The sequence below is a fragment of the Oncorhynchus masou genome, chromosome 9 (assembly GCF_036934945.1).
Source record: "Oncorhynchus masou masou isolate Uvic2021 chromosome 9, UVic_Omas_1.1, whole genome shotgun sequence".
NCBI lineage: Eukaryota > Metazoa > Chordata > Actinopteri > Salmoniformes > Salmonidae > Oncorhynchus > Oncorhynchus masou.
The window spans coordinates 70,747,288-70,773,613 of record NC_088220.1 but is presented as its reverse complement, the minus strand read 5'-3'; the positions used below and the strand labels follow the sequence as shown (position 1 = coordinate 70,773,613).

The window sequence follows — 26,326 nt, the reverse complement described above, 5'->3', positions numbered from 1 at the left end:
GGATAAAGATGAGGCTGTACCAACAAAAAACAGATAAAGATGAGGCTGTACCAACAAAAAACAGATAAAGATGACGCTGTACCAACAGAAAAACAGATAAAGATGACGCTGTACTAACAGAAAAACGGATAAAGATGACGCTGTTCCAACAGAAAAACGGATAAAGATGAGGCTGTACCAACAAAAAACAGATATAAAGATGACGCTGTACCAACAAAAAACAGATATAAATATGACGCTGTACCAACAAAAAACAGATATAAATATGACGCTGTACCAACAAAGAACAGATATGAATATGACGCTGTACCAACAAAAAACAGATATAAATATGACGCTGTACCAACAAAAAACGGATAAAGATGAGGCTGTACCAACAAAAAACAGATAAAGATGACGCTGTACCAACAAAAAACAGATAAAGATGAGGCTGTACCAACAAAAAACAGATAAAGATGAGGCTGTACCAACAAAAAACAGATAAAGATGACGCTGTACCAACAAAAAACGGATAAAGATGAGGCTGTACCAACAAAAAACGGATAAAGATGAGGCTGTACCAACAAAAAACAGATAAAGATGACGCTGTACCAACAAAAAACAGATAAAGATGAGGCTGTACAAACAAAAAACAGATAAAGATGAGGCTGTACAAACAAAAAACAGATAAAGATGACGCTGTACCAACAAAAAACGGATAAAGATGACGCTGTACCAACAAAAAACGGATAAAGATGACGCTGTACCAACAAAAAACGGATAAAGATGAGGCTGTACCAACAAAAACCAGATAAAGATGAGGCTGTACCAAAAAAAAACAGATAAAGATGACGCTGTACCAACAAAAAAACAGATAAAGATGACGCTGTACCAACAGAAAAACAGATAAATATGACGCTGTACCAACAGAAAAACAGATAAAGATGACGCTGTACCAACAGAAAAACAGATAAAGATGACGCTGTACCAACAGAAAAACAGATAAAGATGACGCTGTTCCAACAGAAAAACAGATAAAGATGACGCTGTACCAACAGAAAAACAGATAAAGATGACGCTGTACTAACAGAAAAACGGATAAAGATGACGCTGTTCCAACAGAAAAACGGATAAAGATGAGGCTGTACCAACAAAAAACAGATATAAAGATGACGCTGTACCAACAAAAAACAGATATAAATATGACGCTGTACCAACAAAAAACAGATATAAATATGACGCTGTACCAACAAAGAACAGATATGAATATGACGCTGTACCAACAAAAAACAGATATAAATATGACGCTGTACCAACAAAAAACGGATAAAGATGAGGCTGTACCAACAAAAAACAGATAAAGATGACGCTGTACCAACAAAAAACAGATAAAGATGAGGCTGTACCAACAAAAAACAGATAAAGATGAGGCTGTACCAACAAAAAACAGATAAAGATGACGCTGTACCAACAAAAAACGGATAAAGATGAGGCTGTACCAACAAAAAACGGATAAAGATGAGGCTGTACCAACAAAAAACAGATAAAGATGACGCTGTACCAACAAAAAACAGATAAAGATGAGGCTGTACAAACAAAAAACAGATAAAGATGAGGCTGTACAAACAAAAAACAGATAAAGATGACGCTGTACCAACAAAAAACGGATAAAGATGAGGCTGTACCAACAAAAAACGGATAAAGATGACGCTGTACCAACAAAAAACAGATATAAAGATGACGCTGTACCAACAAAAAACGGATAAAGATGACGCTGTACCAACAAAAAACGGATAAAGATGACGCTGTACCAACAAAAAACAGATATAAAGATGACGCTGTACCAACAAAAAACAGATAAAGAAGACGCTGTACCAACAAAAAACGGATATAAAGATGACGCTGTACCAACAAAAAAACAGATAAAGATGAGGCTGTACCAACAAAAAAACAGATAAAGATGAGGCTGTACCAACAAAAAAAACAGATAAAGATGACGCTGTACCAACAAAAAAACAGATAAAGAAGACGCTGTACCAACAAAAAACGGATATAAAGATGACGCTGTACCAACAAAAAACGGATATAAAGATGACGCTGTACCAACAAAAAACAGATAAAGATGAGGCTGTACCAACAAAAAACAGATAAAGATGACGCTGTACCAACAAAAAACAGATAAAGATGACGCTGTACCAACAAAAAACGGATAAAGATGACGCTGTACCAACAAAAAACAGATAAAGATGAGGCTGTACCAACAAAAAACAGATAAAGATGACGCTGTACCAACAAAAAAACAGATAAAGATGACGCTGTACCAACAAAAAACAGATAAAGATGACGCTGTACCAACAAAAAAACAGATAAAGATGACGCTGTACCAACAAAAAAACAGATAAAGATGACGCTGTACCAACAAAAAACAGATAAAGATGACGCTGTACCAACAAAAACAGATATAAAGATGACGCTGTACCAACAAAAAACAGATAAAGAAGACGCTGTACCAACAAAAAACGGATATAAAGATGACGCTGTACCAACAAAAAAACAGATAAAGATGACGCTGTACCAACAAAAAAACAGATAAAGATGAGGCTGTACCAACAAAAAAAAACAGATAAAGATGACGCTATACCAACAAAAAAACAGATAAAGAAGACGCTGTACCAGCAAAAAACGGATATAAAGATGACGCTGTACCAACAAAAAACGGATATAAAGATGACGACGTACCAACAAAAAACAGATAAAGATGACGCTGTACCAACAAAAAACAGATAAAGATGCCGCTGTACCAACAAAAAACAGATAAAGATGACGCTGTACCAACAACAAAACAGATAAAGATGAAGCTGTACCAACAAAAAAACAGATAAAGATGAGGCTGTACTAACAAAAAAAACAGATAAAGATGAGGCTGTACTAACAAAAAAAACAGATAAAGATGACGCTGTACCAACAAAAAAAACAGATAAAGATGAGGCTGTACCAACAAAAAAAACAGATAAAGATGAGGCTGTACCAACAAAAAAAAACAGATAAAGATGACGCTGTACCAACAAAAAAACAGATAAAGATGACGCTGTACCAACAAAAAATGGATATAAAGATGACGCTGTACCAACAAAAAACAGATAAAGAAGACGCTGTACCAACAAAAAACAGATAAAGATGACGCTGTACCAACAAAAAAACAGATAAAGATGACGCTGTACCAACAAAAAACAGATAAAGATGCCGCTGTACCAACAAAAAAACAGATAAAGATGACGCTATACCAACAAAAAACGGATATAAAGATGACGCTGTACCAACAAAAAAACAGATAAAGATGACGCTGTACCAACAAAAAACAGATAAAGATGCCGCTGTACCAACAAAAAAACAGATAAAGATGACGCTGTACCAACAAAAAACAGATAAAGAAGACGCTGTACCAACAAAAAACGGATATAAAGATGACGCTGTACCAACAAAAAAACAGATAAAGATGACGCTGTACCAACAAAAAACGGATATAAAGATGACGCTGTACCAACAAAAAAAAACAGATAAAGATGACGCTGTACCAACAAAAAACAGATAAAGATGCCGCTGTACCAACAAAAAAAACAGATAAAGATGACGCTGTACCAACAAAAAACAGATAAAGAAGACGCTGTACCAACAAAAAACGGATATAAAGATGACGCTGTACCAACAAAAAACAGATAAAGATGACGCTGTACCAACAAAAAACGGATATAAAGATGACGCTGTACCAACAAAAAACAGATAAAGACGACGCTGTACCAACAAAAAACAGATAAAGATGAGGCTGTACCAACAAAAAAAAACAGATAAAGATGACGCTGTACCAACAAAAAAACGGATAAAGATGACGCTGTACCAACAAAAAACGGATAAAGATGAGGCTGTACCAACAAAAAAAACAGATATAAAGATGACGCTGTACCAACAAAAAACAGATAAAGATGACGCTGTACCAACAAAAAAAACAGATAAAGATGAGGCTGTACCAACAAAAAAAACAGATAGATGACGATGTACCAACAGAAAAACAGATAAAGATGACGCTGTACCAACAAAAAACGGATATAAAGATGACGCTGTACCGACAAAAAAACAGATAAAGAAGACGCTGTACCAACAAAAAACGGATATAAAGATGACGCTGTACCATCAAAAAACAGATAAAGAAGACGCTGTACCAACAAAAAACAGATATAAAGATGACGCTGTACAAACAAAAAACAGATAAAGATGACGCTGTACCAACAAAAAACAGATATAAAGATGACGCTGTACCAACAAAAAACAGATATAAATATGACGCTGTACCAACAAAAAACAGATAAAGATGAGGCTGTACTAACAAAAAAAACAGATAAAGATGAAGCTGTACTAACAAAAAAAGCAGATAAAGATGAGGCTGTACTAACAAAAAAACAGATAAAGATGAGGCTGTACTAACAAAAAAAACAGATAAAGATGACGCTGTACCAACAAAAAAACAGATAAAGATGAGGCTGTACCAACAAAAAACAGATAAAGATGAGGCTGTACCAACAAAAAACAGATATAAATATGACGCTGTACCAACAAAAAACAGATAAAGATGAGGCTGTACTAACAAAAAACAGATAAAGATGAGGCTGTACCAACAAAAAACAGATAAAGATGAGGCTGTACTAACAAAAAACAGATAAAGATGAGGCTGTACCAACAAAAAACAGATAAAGATGAGGCTGTACCAACAAAAAAAACAGATAAATATGAGGCTGTACCAACAAAAAAAACAGATAAAGATGAGGCTGTACTAACAAAAAAAACAGATAAAGATGAGGCTGTACAAACAAAAAACAGATAAAGATGACGCTGTACCAACAAAAAACGGATATAAAGATGACGCTGTACCAACAAAAAACAGATATAAATATGACGCTGTACCAACAAAAAACAGATAAAGATGAGGCTGTACTAACAAAAAAACAGATAAAGATGAGGCTGTACTAACAAAAAAACAGATAAAGATGACGCTGTACCAACAAAAAAAAACAGATAAAGATGAGGCTGTACTAACAAAAAAAACAGATAAAGATGAGGCTGTACTAACAAAAAAAACAGATAAAGATGAGGCTGTACCAACAAAAAACAGATAAAGATGAGGCTGTACCAACAAAAAAACAGATAAAGATGACGCTGTACCAACAAAAAACGGATAAAGATGACGCTGTACCAACAAAAAAACAGATAAAGATGAGGCTGTACCAACAAAAAAACAGATATAAAGATGACGCTGTACCAACAAAAAACAGATAAAGATGACGCTGTACCAACAAAAAAAACAGATAAAGATGAGGCTGTACCAACAAAAAAAACAGATAAAGATGACGATGTACCAACAGAAAAACAGATAAAGAAGACGCTGTACCAACAAAAAACGGATATAAAGATGACGCTGTACCATCAAAAAACAGATATAAAGATGACGCTGTACAAACAAAAAACAGATAAAGATGACGCTGTACCAACAAAAAACAGATAAAGATGACGCTGTACCAACAAAAAACAGATATAAATATGACGCTGTACCAACAAAAAACAGATAAAGATGAGGCTGTACTAACAAAAAAACAGATAAAGATGAGGCTGTACTAACAAAAAAACAGATAAAGATGACGCTGTACCAACAAAAAAAACAGATAAAGATGAGGCTGTACTAACAAAAAAAACAGATAAAGATGAGGCTGTACTAACAAAAAAAACAGATAAAGATGAGGCTGTACCAACAAAAAACAGATAAAGATGACGCTGTACCAACAAAAAAACAGATAAAGATGACGCTGTACCAACAGAAAACGGATAAAGATGACGCTGTACCAACAAAAAACAGATATAAAGATGACGCTGTACCAACAAAAAACAGATATAAATATGACGCTGTACCAACAAAAAACAGATAAAGATGAGGCTGTACTAACAAAAAAAACAGATAAAGATGAGGCTGTACTAACAAAAAAAACAGATAAAGATGACGCTGTACCAACAAAAAAACAGATAAAGATGAGGCTGTACCAACAAAAAACAGATAAAGATGAGGCTGTACCAACAAAAAACAGATATAAATATGACGCTGTACCAACAAAAAACAGATAAAGATGAGGCTGTACCAACAAAAAAAACAGATAAAGATGAGGCTGTACTAACAAAAAACAGATAAAGATGAGGCTGTACCAACAAAAAAAACAGATAAAGATGAGGCTGTACTAACAAAAAAAACAGATAAAGATGAGGCTGTACCAACAAAAAAAACAGATAAAGATGAGGCTGTACCAACAAAAAAAACAGATAAAGATGAGGCTGTACCATCAAAAAACAGATAAAGATGAGGCTGTACAAACAAAAAACAGATAAAGATGACGCTGTACCAACAAAAAACAGATATAAATATGACGCTGTACCAACAAAAAACAGATAAAGATGACGCTGTACCAACAAAAAAACAGATAAAGATGACGCTGTACCAACAAAAAAACAGATAAAGATGACGCTGTACCAACAAAAAACGGATAAAGATGAGGCTGTACCAACAAAAAACAGATAAAGATGAGGCTGTACCAACAAAAAACAGATAAAGATGAGGCTGTACCAACAAAAAAACAGATAAAGATGACGCTGTACCAACAAAAAAACAGATAAAGATGACGCTGTACCAACAAAAAACGGATAAAGATGAGGCTGTACCAACAAAAAACAGATAAAGATGAGGCTGTACCAACAAAAAACAGATAAAGATGAGGCTGTACCAACAAAAAACAGATAAAGATGACGCTGTACCAACAAAAAAACAGATAAAGATGACGCTGTACCAACAAAAAAACAGATAAAGATGACGCTGTACCAACAAAAAACAGATAAAGATGACGCTGTACCAACAAAAAACAGATAAAGGTGACGCTGTACCAACAAAAAAACAGATAAAGATGACGCTGTACCAACAAAAAACAGATAAAGATGAGGCTGTACCAACAAAAAACAGATAAAGATGACGCTGTACCAACAAAAAAACAGATAAAGATGAGGCTGTACCAACAAAAAAACAGATAAAGATGACGCTGTACCAACAAAAAAACAGATAAAGATGACGCTGTACCAACAGAAAACGGATAAAGATGACGCTGTACCAACAGAAAAACGGATAAAGATGACGCTGTACCAACAGAAAAACGGATAAAGATGACGCTGTACCAACAAAAAACAGATAAAGATGACGCTGTACCAACAAAAAACAGATAAAGATGACGCTGTACCAACAAAAAAACAGATAAAGATGACGCTGTACCAACAAAAAACAGATAAAGATGACGCTGTACCAACAAAAAAACAGATAAAGATGACGCTGTACCAACAAAAAACAGATAAAGATGAGGCTGTACCAACAAAAAACAGATAAAGATGCCGCTGTACCAACAAAAAAACAGATAAAGATGACGCTATACCAACAAAAAACGGATATAAAGATGACGCTGTACCAACAAAAAAACGGATATAAAGATGACGCTGTACCAACAAAAAAACAGATAAAGATGAGGCTGTACCAACAAAAAAACAGATAAAGATGAGGCTGTACCAACAAAAAACGGATATAAAGATGACGCTGTACCAACAAAAAACGGATATAAAGATGACGCTGTACCAACAAAAAACAGATAAAGATGACGCTGTACCAACAAAAAACAGATAAAGATGACGCTGTACCAACAAAAAACAGATAAAGAAGACGCTGTACCAACAAAAAACGGATATAAAGATGACGCTGTACCAACAAAAAAACAGATAAAGATGAGGCTGTACCAACAAAAAACGGATATAAAGATGACGCTGTACCAACAAAAAACGGATATAAAGATGACGCTGTACCAACAAAAAACAGATAAAGATGACGCTGTACCAACAAAAAACGGATATAAAGATGACGCTGTACCAACAAAAAACAGATAAAGACGACGCTGTACCAACGAAAAACAGATAAAGATGAGGCTGTACCAACAAAAAAAACAGATAAAGATGACGCTGTACCAACAAAAAAACGGATAAAGATGACGCTGTACCAACAAAAAACGGATAAAGATGACGCTGTACCAACAAAAAAACAGATAAAGATGAGGCTGTACCAACAAAAAAACAGATATAAAGATGACGCTGTACCAACAAAAAACAGATAAAGATGACGCTGTACCAACAAAAAAAACAGATAAAGATGAGGCTGTACCAACAAAAAAAACAGATAAAGATGACGATGTACCAACAGAAAAACAGATAAAGATGACGCTGTACCAACAAAAAACGGATATAAAGATGACGCTGTACCAACAAAAAAACAGATAAAGAAGACGCTGTACCAACAAAAAACGGATATAAAGATGACGCTGTACAATCAAAAAACAGATAAAGAAGACGCTGTACCAACAAAAAACAGATATAAAGATGACGCTGTACAAACAAAAAACAGATAAAGATGACGCTGTACCAACAAAAAACAGATATAAAGATGACGCTGTACCAACAAAAAACAGATATAAATATGACGCTGTACCAACAAAAAACAGATAAAGATGAGGCTGTACTAACAAAAAAAAACAGATAAAGATGAGGCTGTACTAACAAAAAAAACAGATAAAGATGAGGCTGTACTAACAAAAAAAACAGATAAAGATGAGGCTGTACCAACAAAAAACGGATATAAAGATGATGCTGTACCAACAAAAAAAACAGATAAAGATGAGGCTGTACTAACAAAAAAAAACAGATAAAGATGAGGCTGTACCAACAAAAAAAACAGATAAAGATGAGGCTGTACCAACAAAAAACGGATATAAAGATGACGCCGTACCAACAAAAAACGGATATAAAGATGACGCCGTACCAACAAAAAAACAGATAAAGATGACGCCGTACCAACAAAAAACGGATATAAAGATGATGCCGTACCAACAAAAAAACGGATAAAGATGACGCCGTACCAACAAAAAAACGGATAAAGATGAGGCCGTACCAACAAAAAAACGGATATAAAGATGACGCCGTACCAACAAAAAAACGGATAAAGATGATGCCGTACCAACCAAAAAACAGATAAAGATGACGCCGTACCAACAAAAAACGGATATAAAGATGACGCTGTACCAACAAAAAAACGGATAAAGATGACGCCATACCAACAAAAAAAACGGATAAAGATGAGGCTGTACCAACAAAAACGGATAAAGATGACGCTGTACCAACAAAAAAACAGATAAAGATGACGCTGTACCAACAAAAAAAACAAGATAAAGATGACGCTGTACCAACAAAAAAACAGATAAAGATGACGCTGTACCAACAAAAAACGGATAAAGATGAGGCTGTACCAACAAAAAACAGATAAAGATGAGGCTGTACCAACAAAAAACAGATAAAGATGAGGCTGTACCAACAAAAAACAGATAAAGATGACGCCGTACCAACAAAAAACACGGATAAAGATGAGGCTGTACCAACAAAAACGGATAAAGATGACGCTGTACCAACAAAAAAAACAAGATAAAGATGACGCTGTACCAACAAAAAAACAGATAAAGATGACGCTGTACCAACAAAAAACGGATAAAGATGAGGCTGTACCAACAAAAAACAGATAAAGATGAGGCTGTACCAACAAAAAACAGATAAAGATGAGGCTGTACCAACAAAAAACAGATAAAGATGACGCTGTACCAACAAAAAAACAGATAAAGATGACGCTGTACCAACAAAAAAACAGATAAAGATGACGCTGTACCAACAAAAAACAGATAAAGATGACGCTGTACCAACAAAAAACAGATAAAGGTGACGCTGTACCAACAAAAAAACAGATAAAGATGACGCTGTACCAACAAAAAACAGATAAAGATGAGGCTGTACCAACAAAAAACAGATAAAGATGACGCTGTACCAACAAAAAAACAGATAAAGATGAGGCTGTACCAACAAAAAACAGATAAAGATGACGCTGTACCAACAAAAAAACAGATAAAGATGACGCTGTACCAACAGAAAACGGATAAAGATGACGCTGTACCAACAGAAAAACGGATAAAGATGACGCTGTACCAACAGAAAAACGGATAAAGATGACGCTGTACCAACAGAAAAACAGATAAAGATGACGCTGTACCAACAAAAAAACAGATAAAGATGACGCTGTACCAACAGAAAAACAGATAAAGATGACGCTGTACCAACAAAAAACAGATAAAGATGACGCTGTACCAACAAAAAACAGATAAAGATGACGCTGTACCAACAAAAAAACAGATAAAGATGACGCTGTACCAACAAAAAACAGATAAAGATGACGCTGTACCAACAAAAAAACAGATAAAGATGACGCTGTACCAACAAAAAACAGATAAAGATGAGGCTGTACCAACAAAAAACAGATAAAGATGACGCTGTACCAACAAAAAAACAGATAAAGATGACGCTGTACCAACAAAAAACGGATAAAGATGAGGCTGTACCAACAAAAACCAGATAAAGATGAGGCTGTACCAAAAAAAACAGATAAAGATGACGCTGTACCAACAAAAAAACAGATAAAGATGCCGCTGTACCAACAAAAAAACAGATAAAGATGACGCTATACCAACAAAAAACGGATATAAAGATGACGCTGTACCAACAAAAAAACAGATAAAGATGACGCTGTACCAACAAAAAACATAAAGATGCCGCTGTACCAACAAAAAAACAGATAAAGATGACGCTGTACCAACAAAAAACAGATAAAGAAGACGCTGTACCAACAAAAAAACGGATATAAAGATGACGCTGTACCAACAAAAAAACAGATAAAGATGAGGCTGTACCAACAAAAAAACAGATAAAGATGAGGCTGTACCAACAAAAAACGGATATAAAGATGACGCTGTACCAACAAAAAACGGATATAAAGATGACGCTGTACCAACAAAAAACAGATAAAGATGACGCTGTACCAACAAAAAACAGATAAAGATGACGCTGTACCAACAAAAAACAGATAAAGAAGACGCTGTACCAACAAAAAACGGATATAAAGATGACGCTGTACCAACAAAAAAACAGATAAAGATGAGGCTGTACCAACAAAAAACGGATATAAAGATGACGCTGTACCAACAAAAAACGGATATAAAGATGACGCTGTACCAACAAAAAACAGATAAAGATGAGGCTGTACCAACAAAAAACGGATATAAAGATGATGCTGTACCAACAAAAAAAACAGATAAAGATGAGGCTGTACTAACAAAAAAAACAGATAAAGATGAGGCTGTACTAACAAAAAAAAACAGATAAAGATGAGGCTGTACCAACAAAAAAAACAGATAAAGATGAGGCTGTACCAACAAAAAACGGATATAAAGATGACGCCGTACCAACAAAAAACGGATATAAAGATGACGCCGTACCAACAAAAAAACAGATAAAGATGACGCCGTACCAACAAAAAAACGGATAAAGATGAGGCCGTACCAACAAAAAAACGGATAAAGATGACGCCGTACCAACAAAAAAACGGATAAAGATGATGCCGTACCAACCAAAAAACAGATAAAGATGACGCCGTACCAACAAAAAACGGATATAAAGATGACGCTGTACCAACAAAAAAACGGATAAAGATGACGCCGTACCAACAAAAAAACGGATATAAAGATGACGCCGTACCAACAAAAAAACGGATAAAGATGATGCCGTACCAACCAAAAAACAGATAAAGATGACGCCGTACCAACAAAAAACGGATATAAAGATGACGCTGTACCAACAAAAAAACGGATAAAGATGACGCCGTACCAACAAAAAAAACGGATAAAGATGAGGCTGTACCAACAAAAACAGATAAAGATGACGCTGTACCAACAAAAAAACAGATAAAGATGACGCTGTACCAACAAAAAAAACAAGATAAAGATGACGCTGTACCAACAAAAAAACAGATAAAGATGACGCTGTACCAACAAAAAAAACAGATAAAGATGACGCTGTACCAACAAAAAAAACAGATAAAGATGACGCTGTACCAACAAAAAACAGATAAAGATGACGCTGTACCAACAAAAAACAGATAAAGATGAGGCTGTACCAACAAAAAAACAGATAAAGATGACGCTGTACCAACAAAAAACAGATTAAGATGAGGCTGTACCAACAAAAAACGGATATAAAGATGAGGCTGTACCAACAAAAAACAGATAAAGATGACGCTGTACCAACAAAAAACAGATTAAGATGAGGCTGTACCAACAAAAAACAGATAAAGAAGACGCTGTACCAACAAAACACGGATATAAAGATGACGCTGTACCAACAAAAAACAGATAAAGATGAGGCTGTACCAACAAAAAACGGATAAAGATGAGGCTGTACCAACAAAAAACGGATATAAAGATGACGCTGTACCAACAAAAAACAGATAAAGATGAGGCTGTACCAACAAAAAACGGATATAAAGATGACGCCGTACCAACAAAAAAACAGATAAAGATGACGCCGTACCAACAAAAAACGGAAAAAGATGACGCTGTACCAACAAAAAAAACATAATAAAGATGACGCTGTACCAACAAAAAAAACAGATAAAGATGAGGCTGTACCAACAAAAAACGGAAATAAAGATGACGCTGTACCAACAAAAAAACAGATAAAGATGAGGCTGTACCAACAAAAAACAGATAAAGATGACGCTGTACCAACAAAAAACGGATATAAAGATGACGCTGTACCAACAAAAAACGGATATAAAGATGACGCTGTACCAACAAAAAACAGATAAAGATGAGGCTGTACCAACAAAAAAACAGATAAAGATGACGCTGTACCAACAAAAAACAGATTAAGATGAGGCTGTACCAACAAAAAACGGATATAAAGATGAGGCTGTACCAACAAAAAACAGATAAAGATGACGCTGTACCAACAAAACACGGATATAAAGATGACGCTGTACCAACAAAAAACAGATAAAGATGAGGCTGTACCAACAAAAAACGGATAAAGATGAGGCTGTACCAACAAAAAACGGATATAAAGATGACGCTGTACCAACAAAAACGGATATAAAGATGACGCTGTACCAACAAAAAACAGATAAAGATGAGGCTGTACCAACAAAAAACGGATATAAAGATGACGCTGTACCAACAAAAAACGGAAAAAGATGACGCTGTACCAATAAAAAACTATATAAAGATGATGCTGTACCAACAAAAAACTATATAAAGATGATGCTGTACCAACAAAAAACTAGATAAAGATGAGGCTGTACCAACAAAAAACTAGATAAAGATGACGCTGTACCAACAAAAAACTATATAAAGATGATGCTGTACCAACAAAAAACAGATAAAGATGATGCTGTACCAACAAAAAACAGATAAAGATGATGCTGTACCAACAAAAAACTGATAAAGATGACGCTGTACCAACAAAAAACAGATAAAGATGATGCTGTACCAACAAAAAACTGATAAAGATGATTCTGTACCAACAAACAACGGATATAAAGATGACGCTGTACCAACAAAAAACAGATAAAGATGATGCTGTACCAACAAAAAACAGATAAAGATGACGCTGTACCAACAAAAAACTGATAAAGATGACGCTGTACCAACAAAAAAACAGATAAAGATGATGCTGTACCAACAAAAAACACACACTACACTTCAACTATGACAGACAAAATGAGAAAAAAAATCTTTACTTGCAAATTATGGTGGGAAAAAAGTATTTGGACACCTACAAACAAGCAAGATTTCTGGCTCTCACAGACCTGTAACTTCTTCTTTAAGAGGCTCCTCTGTCCTACACTCGCTACCTGTATTAATGGCACCTGTTTGAACTTGTTATCAGTATAAAAGACACCTGTCCACAACCTCAAACAGTCACACTCCAAACTCCACTATGGCCAAGACCAAAGAGATGTCAAAGGACACCAGAAACAAAATTGTAGACCTGCACCAGGCTGGGAAGACTGAATCTGCAATAGGTAAGCAGCTTGGTTTGAAGAAATCAACTGTTGGAGCAATTATTAGGAAATGGAAGACATACAAGACCACTGATAATCTCCCTCGATCTGGGGCTCCACGCAGATCTCACCCTGTGGGGTCAAAATGATCACAAGAACGGTGAGCAAAAATCCCAGAACACGGGGGAACCTAGTGAATGACCTGCAGAGAGCTGGGACCAAAGAAACAAAGCCTACCATCAGTAACACACTACGCCGCGAGGGACTCAAATCCTGCAGTGCCAGATGTGTTCCCCTGCTTAAGCCAGTACATGTCCAGGCCCGTCTGAAGTTTGCTAGAGAGCATTTGGATGATCCAGAAGAAGATTGGGAGAATGTCATATGGTCAGATGAAACCAAAATATAACTTTTTGGTAAAAACTCAACTCGTCATGTTTGGAAGACAAAGAATGCTGAGTTGCATCCAAAGAAACACCATACCTACTGTGAAGCATGGGGGTGGAAACATCATGCTTTGGGGCTGTTTTTCTGCAAAGGGAAAAGGATGACTGATCCCTGTAAAGGAAAGAATGAATGGGGCCATGTATCGTGAGATTTTGAGTGACAACCTCCTTCCATCAACAAGGGCATTGAAGATGAAACGTGGCTGGGTCTTTCAGCATGACAATGATCCCAAACACACCGCCCGGGCAACGAAGGAGTGGCTTCGTAAGAAGCATTTCAAGGTCCTGGAGTGGCCTAGCCAGTCTCCAGATCTCAACCCCATAGAAAATCTTTGGAGGGAGTTGAAAGTCCGTGTTGTCCAGCAACAGCCCCAAAACATCACTGCTCTAGAGGAGATCTGCATGGAGGAATGGGCCAAAATACCAGCAACAGTGTGTGAAAACCTTGTGAAGATTTAGAGAAAACGTTTGAACTCTTGTCATTGCCAACAAAGGGTATATAACAAAGTATTGAGATAAATACTTATTTTCCACCATAATTTGCAAATAAATTCATTAAAAATCCTACAATTTGATTTTCTGGATTTTTTTTCTCATTTTGTCTGTCATAGTTGAAGTGTTCCTATGATGAAAATTACAGGCCGCATCTTTTTAAGTGGTAGAACTTGCCCAATTGGTGGCTGACTAAATACTTTTTTGCCCCACTGTATGTAAAGAAAAAAGTATTTAATAAGAATATTTCATTAATTCAGATCTAGGATGTGTTATTTTAGTGTTCCCTTTATTTTTTTGAGCAGTGTATTTTATTACTTTACTAGTGTATCATGTAGGCTAGTGTAAAGTTAAACCAATGTGCCTCCACACAGTCAGTCAGTGTGGGAACGTGATCATTGCACCCAAGATTGAGCTTCAACTGGCACGGCAGTTGGAAGCCTAAATCCTGCCTGATGTTTCTGCTGTTCCTAAAACCATTGACATATGTTGGCCTAGTATGTGAAGGTTGGGGGATTGTGTACACGCTTACATAGCCCAATTGCGCACCATAATGATCCTCGATAATCAATCATTATTTGGGGGGTGGGGGGGGGGGCTTCCCATGTATTTCCATTGAAATCAAGTTAATTTGGAAAGTAATAAATATATAGATATTTTTAAAGGCATTCATGATTTGCGTAAATGTAATATACTAACTATTACCCTTGTTAAAAATATGAAATGCTATTACATTTGGTGAAGAGCACATTATGACTTGAGACTTGTAAAACAATGACTTGGTCTCATCTCTGATGTATACCCATTGAGTCTTGAAGAATATAAATTATAAATGCCTCATGAGCTACGTTCAACTGTCGTACCCCATCAGGACCCAAAATATAATCTTGCTTTACTCCAATGTTTGTAAACAAAGTAAATGTAAACAAACAATACAGCCTCAAAACATGGTTAAAACTAGAATTTTATATCAGGGATTGTCAGTCCATAGCTGTCTATGAATTTGAAAGTGGTTATATTTCTCCAACCCCGTCCCTTAGCTTTTTACCAAAACAGGGAGACAGTTTTTTATTGTTTGAACTACTGACTGACACTTTTAAGTAGCGTTTAGCTAGTTTGGCTTGTTTAGGTCTGTCCAGGAGGGGGTGCTGTCTGTCTCTCACCTGAACTTCATCTCCTGGCAGAAGGACAGGTCGTCTCGTCTCTCCATCATTACCTCCACCAACTGGCACAGCTTGGTCTTCATCTGGATGGCATGCAACGTGTTGCCGAGGATACGCACGTACCTGGGGGGTGAGATAAGACTGAATAAGGTCCTGAAGATGGACAACTGATTAGGCATTTCATAAGCTGAGTTTTATTTTTTATTTCACCTTTATTTAACCAGGTAGGCTACAACTGCGACCTGGGTGAGTAAGTGAGTGTCTCTCACCTGACCAGGTTGAGCATCATGGTCTCTATGCTGGCCTGTCCCAGGTGCTCTGAGCTGCCCTCAGCATGGTTGTCCAGTAAGTTCTTCATGATGGCGATGGTCTGTTCTACAAACTGTGTGTTAGTATCATTGATGGGGACCTGCAATAGCACAGACACAAATCCATTAAATCAGTCTTAACTACATTCTTGCTAATGTCAACGGACCAATATTTGATAAAGAACTAATAACATGTGATATGCTGATTGCAGCACCCTACCTGTCCTAATAAGATTTTCTATGCTAATACAATTCAAATCATTGTTTAACGTGCCCCATCCTCCTTCCCAGCCCATCCACTCACCGGCCCCTGTGTGTCGAAGAAGCGTCCGATGCTGTTCCTGAGCTTGTTGAAGAGCATGTGGTACAGGACGGGGCTGAGCTCCAGCCCCAGCAGCTCCTTGACATTGGTGCGGACATGCAGACCCACCCTCTCATGACCACATACCAGCAGAGCAAGCAGGCGGTCCAGGAACCTGCCCAGGGGGGTCTCAGCGGAGGAAGAGCAGGTGGCTGAGGTTCCAGCGTTGGAGACATCACAGGAGCCCACAGAGACCATGGAGTACTTACGTTCGCTCATGGGGCCCATGGGGGGGCTGTAGGTGGCGGGGCCACAGGGCTTGCTGCGCTGAGACAGACACACCCCGCCCAGAGCACACAGGAAGCCTGTCATGTTGATCCACTCCTGCAGGGGGAGACAGCGAGCAGGTATTTAGGTAGAGTTTGGAGCAGTGGTTCCCTGTGGTATTTTTATTAACGGTGAAACAAACCTAAATCCTAAAATTGAAGTGCTTTTACCTGACCATCCTCCACCTTGTTTTTGGGGAAGTTAAGAATCTGTTTGGTGTCCTGCTCCCATTTTGCAAGCGTGTCCTCCCATGCCTGGGGTGAGACATGGAAACAAGGAGGGATACGTCAAATACTAGAGGGATGTAAGCAAGGATAAACTGTATTTAATGTTTCTCTATTCTTTCACACCTCAGTGTTTCCTGTAGTGGGGTGCTCTATCCTTCTCAACAAGGCCATCACTCTCTTCTGCAGGGTAGAGCGTCCTACCAAACACATAGTGGAACACGTAGAGGGAGTCATTTTCTGAAAGCGTTGGCCTACATCGTGACTCTCAGACCACGTTAAAGTAGTCTACAAAACACAATGTTTTTACTGACCGGTGGCCATCATGTTGCTGACGGATGCGAACTCTGTGAAGGTGGCGTAGTTGGGCAGGATGGTCTGGACGGGCACCTCGTCAGCGGAACAGCGGAGGTCAGCCTCCTCACACAGGTGTCTGAAGCAGGACATGGCCACCAGCACGGCCTCGGTGTCAGGGCTCCACAGAAACATGTATAGACACACCTCCAGTTTGGTCTGGGCCTGTTTGCAGATGGGGATTCCACTGCCCTGCGTGGCACACTCCTGGAGGAGCAAAGAGGAGTTAGACATGTCCAACACACGCAAAACTCTCTGGACGGTTTTCCAGACCTAAGCGTCGTCCTAGACTAAAAATAATGTTTAATGGAGATTCTCCATTGAAAGTGCTTTTTAGCCCTCAATGGTTATTCTCATGTGAGGTTAGAGTCCTTGACCTCACCTTGTTCTTGAGGAGGAACTTGTTTCTGCAGATAAGGATCTCCCTCAACCACTTCAACACCTCTGTACTGTTCACCATCTGGTGACCAATCAGCTTCTTACATATCAGGAAGAGAACCTGGGAGCTACAATGGGATAGGCCAGTGTTAAAGCCCAATGGAATCTCAACACATGCCCCTAAAGACTGGGACTACTACTGAATCCATGACCAGTGTGTCTGTCTACATGGAATATATCTGGAATGAAAAGCCCATAGAACTAAACCATGTCCTTGTACCTGATGTCCCAGAAGGTTTCAATGGGGGCCTCAGGGTTCCACAGCTCAATGGTCTCAGGCAGGTGCAGCACCAGCAGAGCCTGGGCAGGGAGAAACAGAGACAGAGAGAAATGTTCCTTACTTGAAGTTGACAATTCAATGCTAGGGAATAGAGTTGAAATGGACAGAATGAGAAAGAATAAAGAAGCAGAGTGGATGGAGTGGGAGTAAGAGAGGAGTATAAACTGACCTCCATGGCTTCCTGGGAGAGCTGGGCTGTGTTGGCCAAAGGCACCAGCTGCACCAGGCCTGCGATCAGCTCTGCTGTGCTGCTCTGAGTCTCCTGAGCCTGCTTCCCTGGGTTCTACAACACACACACGTTAAACGTGCATGTATGGGTGAAAGTAAGGGCAGAGAGGAAACACAAACATTCACACAAGTGGCAGGGAGGGTGTAAAACTATTCAAACAGAGCCAAGGGACATTGTCTCAGTATGTATGTGGTGGTTGGTGTAAGACGTACGTGCAGCATGAGTTTGGGGTCGGCGTGGATGAGTTTGACCAGGACGAGGAGGAGGCACTTGTAGCTGCGTGTGTCCAGATCTGTGGTTCTCTCTTTGAACTTAAGGCTGGTGGTCATCTTCTCTTTAAATGACAGACTCTGTCAGAGAGAGAAGTTGTACCTTTAGGTGTAACTAAGACATAGCGGTCCTAGGTGGTTGGCTTATACAGGAAAACAAAAAGGTTTGGGTTTCCAACAATTGGTGCGACAGTGAGTGTGAATGTGAGTGTGTGTGGTCCCCTTTCTCACCGGTGTCATGCGTAGTGGGGCGTGTGTGTGAAGGCCTTGCATCACTCGGCTCAGAGTGTCTGAGAACATTAGTCGCAGCTCTCCAGAGTAGCAGTACACTGCATCAATCTTAGACCACCAGTCCAGATCAGACTAAAGGACGAAGAGGATAAAAGAGAAGATCATTAATATTGCACTGCTGTAGGAACGGCAATTGAGATCAACACCGTCCTATCAACTGTACTTAGACTGAACTTGGTAGTAAGTAGTAGTGGACACGGTACACACTTACATTGGTGATGATTCTGTGCAGGGAGTTGACCAGAACAAAGTGAAAGGTAGAGGGGGAGGACGAGGCCAAACAGACCTGAGGAGATGAATAAAGACAATGTTTCGTCAAAATTGCCGCTTTGACAGTAAGGTAAAGCATCATTCAGACACGGTCTGCACATTTCTCAACCGATGCACTGAGGTGAGCAGACTGACTGACCTTAAAGTGCTGATTGTTGTGAGGGTTGATACGGAAACAGGAGACGAAGCAGTCGATCATGAGGTCCACGTCTGCATTCTGGCTGCCTGCCCCGCGAGAGAAGGGCTTGGTGGGGCTGAAGAGCAGGGCCTGATGGAATAGATAGGAGGAGGAAGCTGCATGTCACCGTCTGCAATATCCAAATGAACCAAATTCACAATTAACCATAACACAAGGGGCTTTGTGTAGTTCTGAGATGGTTGGATGGGTATTAGAAAAATGGTCATAGCTCCATAGCGGTACCACGAGCACAACAGTTGCACTTCTAAAAGGTCTAAGGGGTAGCCATAGGGATATCAATCAGAGTTTACCGTTCAGGACGTTGTAGATAGAAATGTCTATACAGAAAAGGACATTGTCAATTTTACTCCACAACATAAATGACGAACATAAAACCCAGACAAGCATCCACAAGCATTGCTACACTCGCAATAACATCTGCAAACCATGTGTGTTTGATTTGACACCACTGCTGTAGCATTCCCTAGCCCTCAGATGGCAACAGAGTGGTTGGTCGTTCTGACCTTGAGGTCCACCACGAAGGACTGCACCAGGAGGAAGATGCCGGAGTGGTCCTCCAAGTTGATGTAGGTGGAGGCCTTGCACAGTTTGACACAGGCGATGGCAGCACTCTCTGTTAGTTGCTTGCTGCCCCCCTGGCCTGTTAGGGCCTTCCTCAAGCTCTCCAGGAACAGCTTCTGTAGCAAGACAGAGAAAGCAACTATAAGTCACACTACCTATTTAATCTCAGTGTGTGTGTGTGTGTGTGTGTGTGTGTGTGTTCTCTCATCTCACCTTGTTGGCCTTGCTCTCCTCCACCACCTCTCGAGAGATGACGTGTGTGATCTCGGGACAGAGGATGAGGAGGATGATCTGTAGAGGCCACACCGCTGCCTTCCTCTTGGCACTCTCAGCAAAGCTGTCCACTAGGTCAAACAGCCTCTCCGCAGCATCTAAAGGGCGTGCACAGAGACAGACACACACAAGTGAGATAGCCCTAAACTCACCTAACTTCTTGAGTGTCCTTAACTGTTCCCTACAGTCCCTTTGAATCCGTTTTGAGATTTAACATGGAATTTTTTTTTAAAGTGCATGTTGTGACAGTATCTGTTTCAGTCCAATACAAGGCTATTGAGAATACTGACCTGCCATGTCTGTCTGTGGTCTCTGGTAGAGCGTGGTAAACTCATCAGGGTAGTTCTCCACCCAGTTCCAAAAGGCCTGCGGAGAAACAATAACATTTAACTGTCCTCTAGAACTGACAGTAGCTAAAGTACCGGTCACACGTTTGGGCACACCTACTCATTCAAGGATTTTTCTTAATTTCTACATTGTAGAGTAATAGTGAAGACATCAAAACTATGAGGAATGATTTTTGAAGGAGTTCCCACATGGTCCAACTCATCCCAAACCATCTCATCCCAAACCATCTCAATTGGGTTGAGGTCGGAAGATCGTGGAGGCCAGGTCATCTGATGCAGCACTCCATCACTCTCCTTTGGTCAAATAGCCCTTACACAGCCTGGAGGTGTGTTTTGGGTCATTGTCCCACTAAGCGCAAACCAGATGGGATGGTGTATTAATGCAGAATGCTGTGGTAGCCATGCTGGTTAAGTGTATCTTGAATTTTAAACAAAGACACGGCGGTTGGAACCAAAAATCTCAAATTTGAACTCCTCAGACCAAAGGACCGATTTACACCGGTCTAATGTCCATTGCTCGTGTTTCTTGGCCCAAGCAAGTTTTTTCTTCTTTTTGGTGTCCTTTAGTAGAGTTTCTTTGCAGCAATTCGACCATGAAGGTCTGATTCACACAGTCTCCTATATGGTCTTTTACCAAATAGGGCTATCTTCTGTATACCCCCTACCTTGTCACAATACAACTGATTGACTCAAATGCATTAAGGAAAGACATTCTACAAATTAACAAGGCCCACCTGTTAATTGAAATGCATTCCAGGTGACTACCTCATGAAGCTGTTTGAGAGAATGCCAAGAGTGTGCAAAGCTGTCAAGGCAAAAGGTGGCTACTTTGAAGAATCTCAAATATATTTTGAATTGTTGAACACTTTTTTTGGTTACTACATGGCTACGTGTGTTATTTTATAGTTTTGATGTCTTCACTATTATTCAACAATGTAGAAAAAAATAACTGGAATGAGTAGGTGTCCAAACTTTTGACTGGTACTGTACGTTTCCATGAACTTGTCCAGTTATTTTTTACAACATTTAGAATGTTTGCATAGAAAATATATCAACTGCCTGCTACGGTGCATTTCCATTCAACTGTCTTGTCGATAAAAACAGTTGGACGTAATGACGTCAGACCCCCCCCCAAATTGTTTTACTAAAATTAGGGCCAAAACCTAGGTATCGAATAAACATGAAGTTTGTTTTCGGCAATTTGCGCATTAATAAATTGGTGACAGCCTGTCTGCCCTCCCACCCACCTGCTTCATGTCTCAGGTAGCCCTCCCTCCCACCTGCTTCATGTCTCAGGTCGCCCTCCCTCCCATCTGCTTCATGTCTCAGGTAGCCCTCCCTCCCACCTGCTTCATGTTTCAGGTAGCCCTCCCTCCCACCTGCTTCATGTCTCAGGTAGCCCTCCCTCCCACCTGCTTCATGTCTCAGGTAGCCCTCCCTCCCATCTGCTTCATGTCTCAGGTAGCCCTCCCTCCCATCTGCTTCATGTCTCAGGTAGCCCTCCCTCCCATCTGCTTCATGTCTCAGGTAGCCCTCCCTCCCATCTGCTTCATGTCTCAGGTAGCCCTCCCTCCCACCTGCTTCATGTCTCAGGTAGCCCTCCCTCCCACCTGCTTCATGTTTCAGGTAGCACTCCCTCCCACCTGCTTCATGTCTCAGGTAGCTCTCCCTCCCATCTGCTTCATGTTTCAGGTAGCCCTCCCTCCCACCTGCTTCATGTCTCAGGTAGCCCTCCCTCCCATCTGCTTCATGTCTCAGGAAGCCCTCTCTCCCACCTGCTTCATGTCTCAGATAGCCCTCCCTCCCACCTGCTTCATGTCTCAGATAGCCCTCCCTCCCATCTGCTTCATGTCTCAGGTAGCCCTCCCTCCTATCTGCTTCATGTCTCAGGTAGCCCTCCCTCCTATCTGCTTCATGTCTCAGGTAGCCCTCCCTCCTATCTGCTTCATGTCTCAGGTAGCCCTCCCTCCTATCTGTTTCATGTCTCAGGTAGCCCTCCCTCCCATCTGTTTCATGTCTCAGGTAGCCCTCCCTCCCATCTGTTTCATGTCTCAGGTAGCCCTCCCTCCCATCTGTTTCATGTCTCAGGTAGCCCTCCCTCCCATCTGTTTCATGTCTCAGGTAGCCCTCCCTCCCATCTGTTTCATGTCTCAGGTAGCCCTCCCTCCCATCTGTTTCATGTCTCAGGTAGCCCTCCCTCCCATCTGTTTCATGTCTCAGGTAGCCCTCCCTCCCATCTGTTTCATGTCTCAGGTAGCCCTCCCTCCCATCTGTTTCATGTCTCAGGTAGCCCTCCCTCCTATCTGCTTCATGTCTCAGGTAGCCCTCCCTCCTATCTGCTTCATGTCTCAGGTAGCCCTCCCTCCCATCTGTTTCATGTCTCAGGTAGCCCTCCCTCCCATCTGTTTCATGTCTCAGGTAGCCCTCCCTCCCATCTGTTTCATGTCTCAGGTAGCCCTCCCTCCCACCTGCTTCATGTTTCAGGTAGCCCTCCCTCCCACCTGCTTCATGTCTCAGGTAGCCCTCCCTCCCACCTGCTTCATGTCTCAGGTAGCCCTCCCTCCCATCTGCTTCATGTCTCAGGTAGCCCTCCCTCCCATCTGCTTCATGTCTCAGGTAGCCCTCCCTCCCATCTGCTTCATGTCTCAGGTAGCCCTCCCTCCCATCTGCTTCATGTCTCAGGTAGCCCTCCCTCCCACCTGCTTCATGTCTCAGGTAGCCCTCCCTCCCACCTGCTTCATGTTTCAGGTAGCACTCCCTCCCACCTGCTTCATGTCTCAGGTAGCTCTCCCTCCCATCTGCTTCATGTTTCAGGTAGCCCTCCCTCCCACCTGCTTCATGTCTCAGGTAGCCCTCCCTCCCATCTGCTTCATGTCTCAGGAAGCCCTCTCTCCCACCTGCTTCATGTCTCAGATAGCCCTCCCTCCCACCTGCTTCATGTCTCAGATAGCCCTCCCTCCCATCTGTTTCATGTCTCAGGTAGCCCTCCCTCCTATCTGCTTCATGTCTCAGGTAGCCCTCCCTCCTATCTGCTTCATGTCTCAGGTAGCCCTCCCTCCTATCTGTTTCATGTCTCAGGTAGCCCTCCCTCCCATCTGTTTCATGTCTCAGGTAGCCCTCCCTCCCATCTGTTTCATGTCTCAGGTAGCCCTCCCTCCCATCTGTTTCATGTCTCAGGTAGCCCTCCCTCCCATCTGTTTCATGTCTCAGGTAGCCCTCCCTCCCATCTGTTTCATGTCTCAGGTAGCCCTCCCTCCCATCTGTTTCATGTCTCAGGTAGCCCTCCCTCCCATCTGTTTCATGTCTCAGGTAGCCCTCCCTCCCATCTGTTTCATGTCTCAGGTAGCCCTCCCTCCTATCTGCTTCATGTCTCAGGTAGCCCTCCCTCCTATCTGCTTCATGTCTCAGGTAGCCCCCCCTCCTATCTGTTTCATGTCTCAGGTAGCCCGCAAAATCCAGCATGGAAATAATGTAAGAATTGAGTACTACATGCCATAATAAATAAGTCTCGTGTGGCAGCGTATTGCAACGGTCCGTGCCATGGTGAAACTTGCACTCCTGTAAAATAATTGGATAGTGCAACTTGCATTCAGCCAAGCAGAAAAGCAAGTAAAAGCAATTCAGGCCTTCTTGAAAGTCAGGATAATCCATGTCCTGCAAAGATATATTATTTTGAAGTTAAAAATATATATATTTAGCAATTAACTGTGTTGTGGAGTTTTATAGTTGTGTCTGGCCCCGCGTACCTTCTAAATTATTAGTCAAGCATTTATTTTAAATACATTGTTTTCATCATCTTTTGCCAAATAAACCTGGGTCAATGGAAACCTGCATAGTGATGTCCTCAAAGTGGAACATTTAATTTTAAACATTTCACCAGCAGCCAAGAGGTGGCAGTAGTGAAAACCACAAATAATATAATACACCAACTTCATAAACACAAAACAGCAGCACTGAATACAGAGATATTGGCACACAAACCTTTTCCAAACTGTTAATGACAGCAAGTTGGGCAGGTTTCTTCAGGGCTTTGAATTTCAATACCGTTTCTGAGAGGACGCAGTGAAAAGTAATAGAGTATTAGCAAAAAACATCAAAATACACAGAATCCAGGAGTTAAAAAATACATGAAGTATGACATACAGGGAATTGAGTGAGTAGCTACCTTGGAGCAGTCTTTTAAGTTTGAAGCAGTCCACATTGATGTACTGCATGAGCTCTATATCATGGACATCCACAGTGTCTTCTGAACAGACTGTCAGCTCCTGCATCCTGGGGGAGAACACAATGGATAAGGAATTTTAAACACTGCCAGAGAACAAGTTTGTCCTGTCAAACATGATATCCTGAGATTTTATTCTACCACAGCTTCTCATTAGAAAGGAGGGAAAGAAGAAGGCGTGGACAATAGGGAAAAGAGGACAGCCTTGTAGAGCCTGGCTTTTTGACATCCCATCTTCCTTCAAGACAGAACACTGACATGTGGATCAATGATGTGAAACGTTCAGAATGTTGCAGATAGAAACGTTGCCCCTGACAAATGATGTGGCACTCTTTGTCTCAACTCTTCCAACTTACAATGCATTCGGGAAGTATTCAGACCCCTGAAACTTTTCTACAGCCTTATTCTAAAATAGTTTCAATTGTCCCGTCCCCCACGAATCAATATACACACTATGCTGCACAATGCAAAGCAAAAACTGGTTTTTAGAAATGTCTCACATTTACTTAAGTATTCAGACCCTTTACTCAGTACTTTGTTGAAGCACCTTTGGCTGTGATTACAGCCTTGAGTGTTCTTGGGTATGACACTACAAGCTTGGCACACCTGTATTTGGGGAGTTTCTCCCATTCTTCCCTGCAGATCCTCTCAAGCTCTGTCAGGTTGGATGGGGAGCAACGCTGCACAGCTGTTTTCAGGTCTCTCTGGAGATGTTCGATCGGGTTCAAGTCCATGCTTTGGCTGGGACCCTCAAGGACATTCAGAGACTTGTATTGAAGCCACTCCTGCGCTGTCTTGAGTGTGTGTTAATGGTCGTTGTCCTGTTGGAAGGTGAACCATCGCCCAAGTCTGAGGTCCTGATCAGATTTTCATCAAGGACCTCTGTACTTTGCTCCGTTCAACTTTCCCTCGATCCTGACTAGTCTCCCAGTCCCTGCCACTGAAAAACATTGCCACAGAATGATGCTGCCTCCACTCTTCACCGTAGGGATGGTAACAGGTTTCCTCCAGATGTGACGATTGGCGTTCAGGCCAAATAGGTCAATCATGGTTTCATCAGACCAGAGAATCATGTTTCTCATGATCAGAGAGTCCTTTAGGTGCCTTTTGGCAAACTCCAAGCAGGCTGTCATGTGCCTTCTCCACATATGAACTCCAGAGCTCTGTCCGAGTGAACATCGGGTTCTTGGTCACCTCCATGACCAAGGCCCTACTCCCCTGATTGCTCAGTTTGTCCGGGCTGCCAGATATAGGAAGAGTCTTAATGGTTCCAAACTTCTTCCACTTAAGAATGATGGAGGCCACTGTG

The 26,326-nt window shown here is 40.7% G+C and overlaps 1 protein-coding gene across 4 annotated transcripts in view; it reads right to left on the bottom strand.

Annotated features, from left to right (window-relative positions):
- LOC135546572 (neurofibromin-like) overlaps positions 1-26,326 on the bottom strand; it is a 133,987-nt gene that overhangs the window by 87,906 nt on the left and 19,755 nt on the right. For all 4 annotated transcript variants that reach the window (XR_010456598.1, XM_064975120.1, XM_064975121.1 and 1 more), the window contains exons 5-22: positions 24,961-25,067; positions 24,777-24,844; positions 20,739-20,814; positions 20,389-20,546; positions 20,118-20,291; positions 19,555-19,683; positions 19,357-19,431; positions 19,086-19,217; positions 18,798-18,935; positions 18,526-18,639; positions 18,297-18,376; positions 18,021-18,144; positions 17,599-17,845; positions 17,411-17,484; positions 17,231-17,314; positions 16,737-17,117; positions 16,394-16,533; positions 16,125-16,247 (exon numbers count right to left, since the gene is read on the bottom strand). Coding sequence is in view for 3 of the 4 variants with exons in the window: in XM_064975120.1 (XP_064831192.1) it covers positions 16,125-16,247; positions 16,394-16,533; positions 16,737-17,117; positions 17,231-17,314; positions 17,411-17,484; positions 17,599-17,845; positions 18,021-18,144; positions 18,297-18,376; positions 18,526-18,639; positions 18,798-18,935; positions 19,086-19,217; positions 19,357-19,431; positions 19,555-19,683; positions 20,118-20,291; positions 20,389-20,546; positions 20,739-20,814; positions 24,777-24,844; positions 24,961-25,067 (2,424 nt within the window). In the remaining variant the exon portion in view is untranslated. The remainder of the gene's footprint in view (positions 1-16,124; positions 16,248-16,393; positions 16,534-16,736; positions 17,118-17,230; positions 17,315-17,410; positions 17,485-17,598; positions 17,846-18,020; positions 18,145-18,296; positions 18,377-18,525; positions 18,640-18,797; positions 18,936-19,085; positions 19,218-19,356; positions 19,432-19,554; positions 19,684-20,117; positions 20,292-20,388; positions 20,547-20,738; positions 20,815-24,776; positions 24,845-24,960; positions 25,068-26,326) is intronic.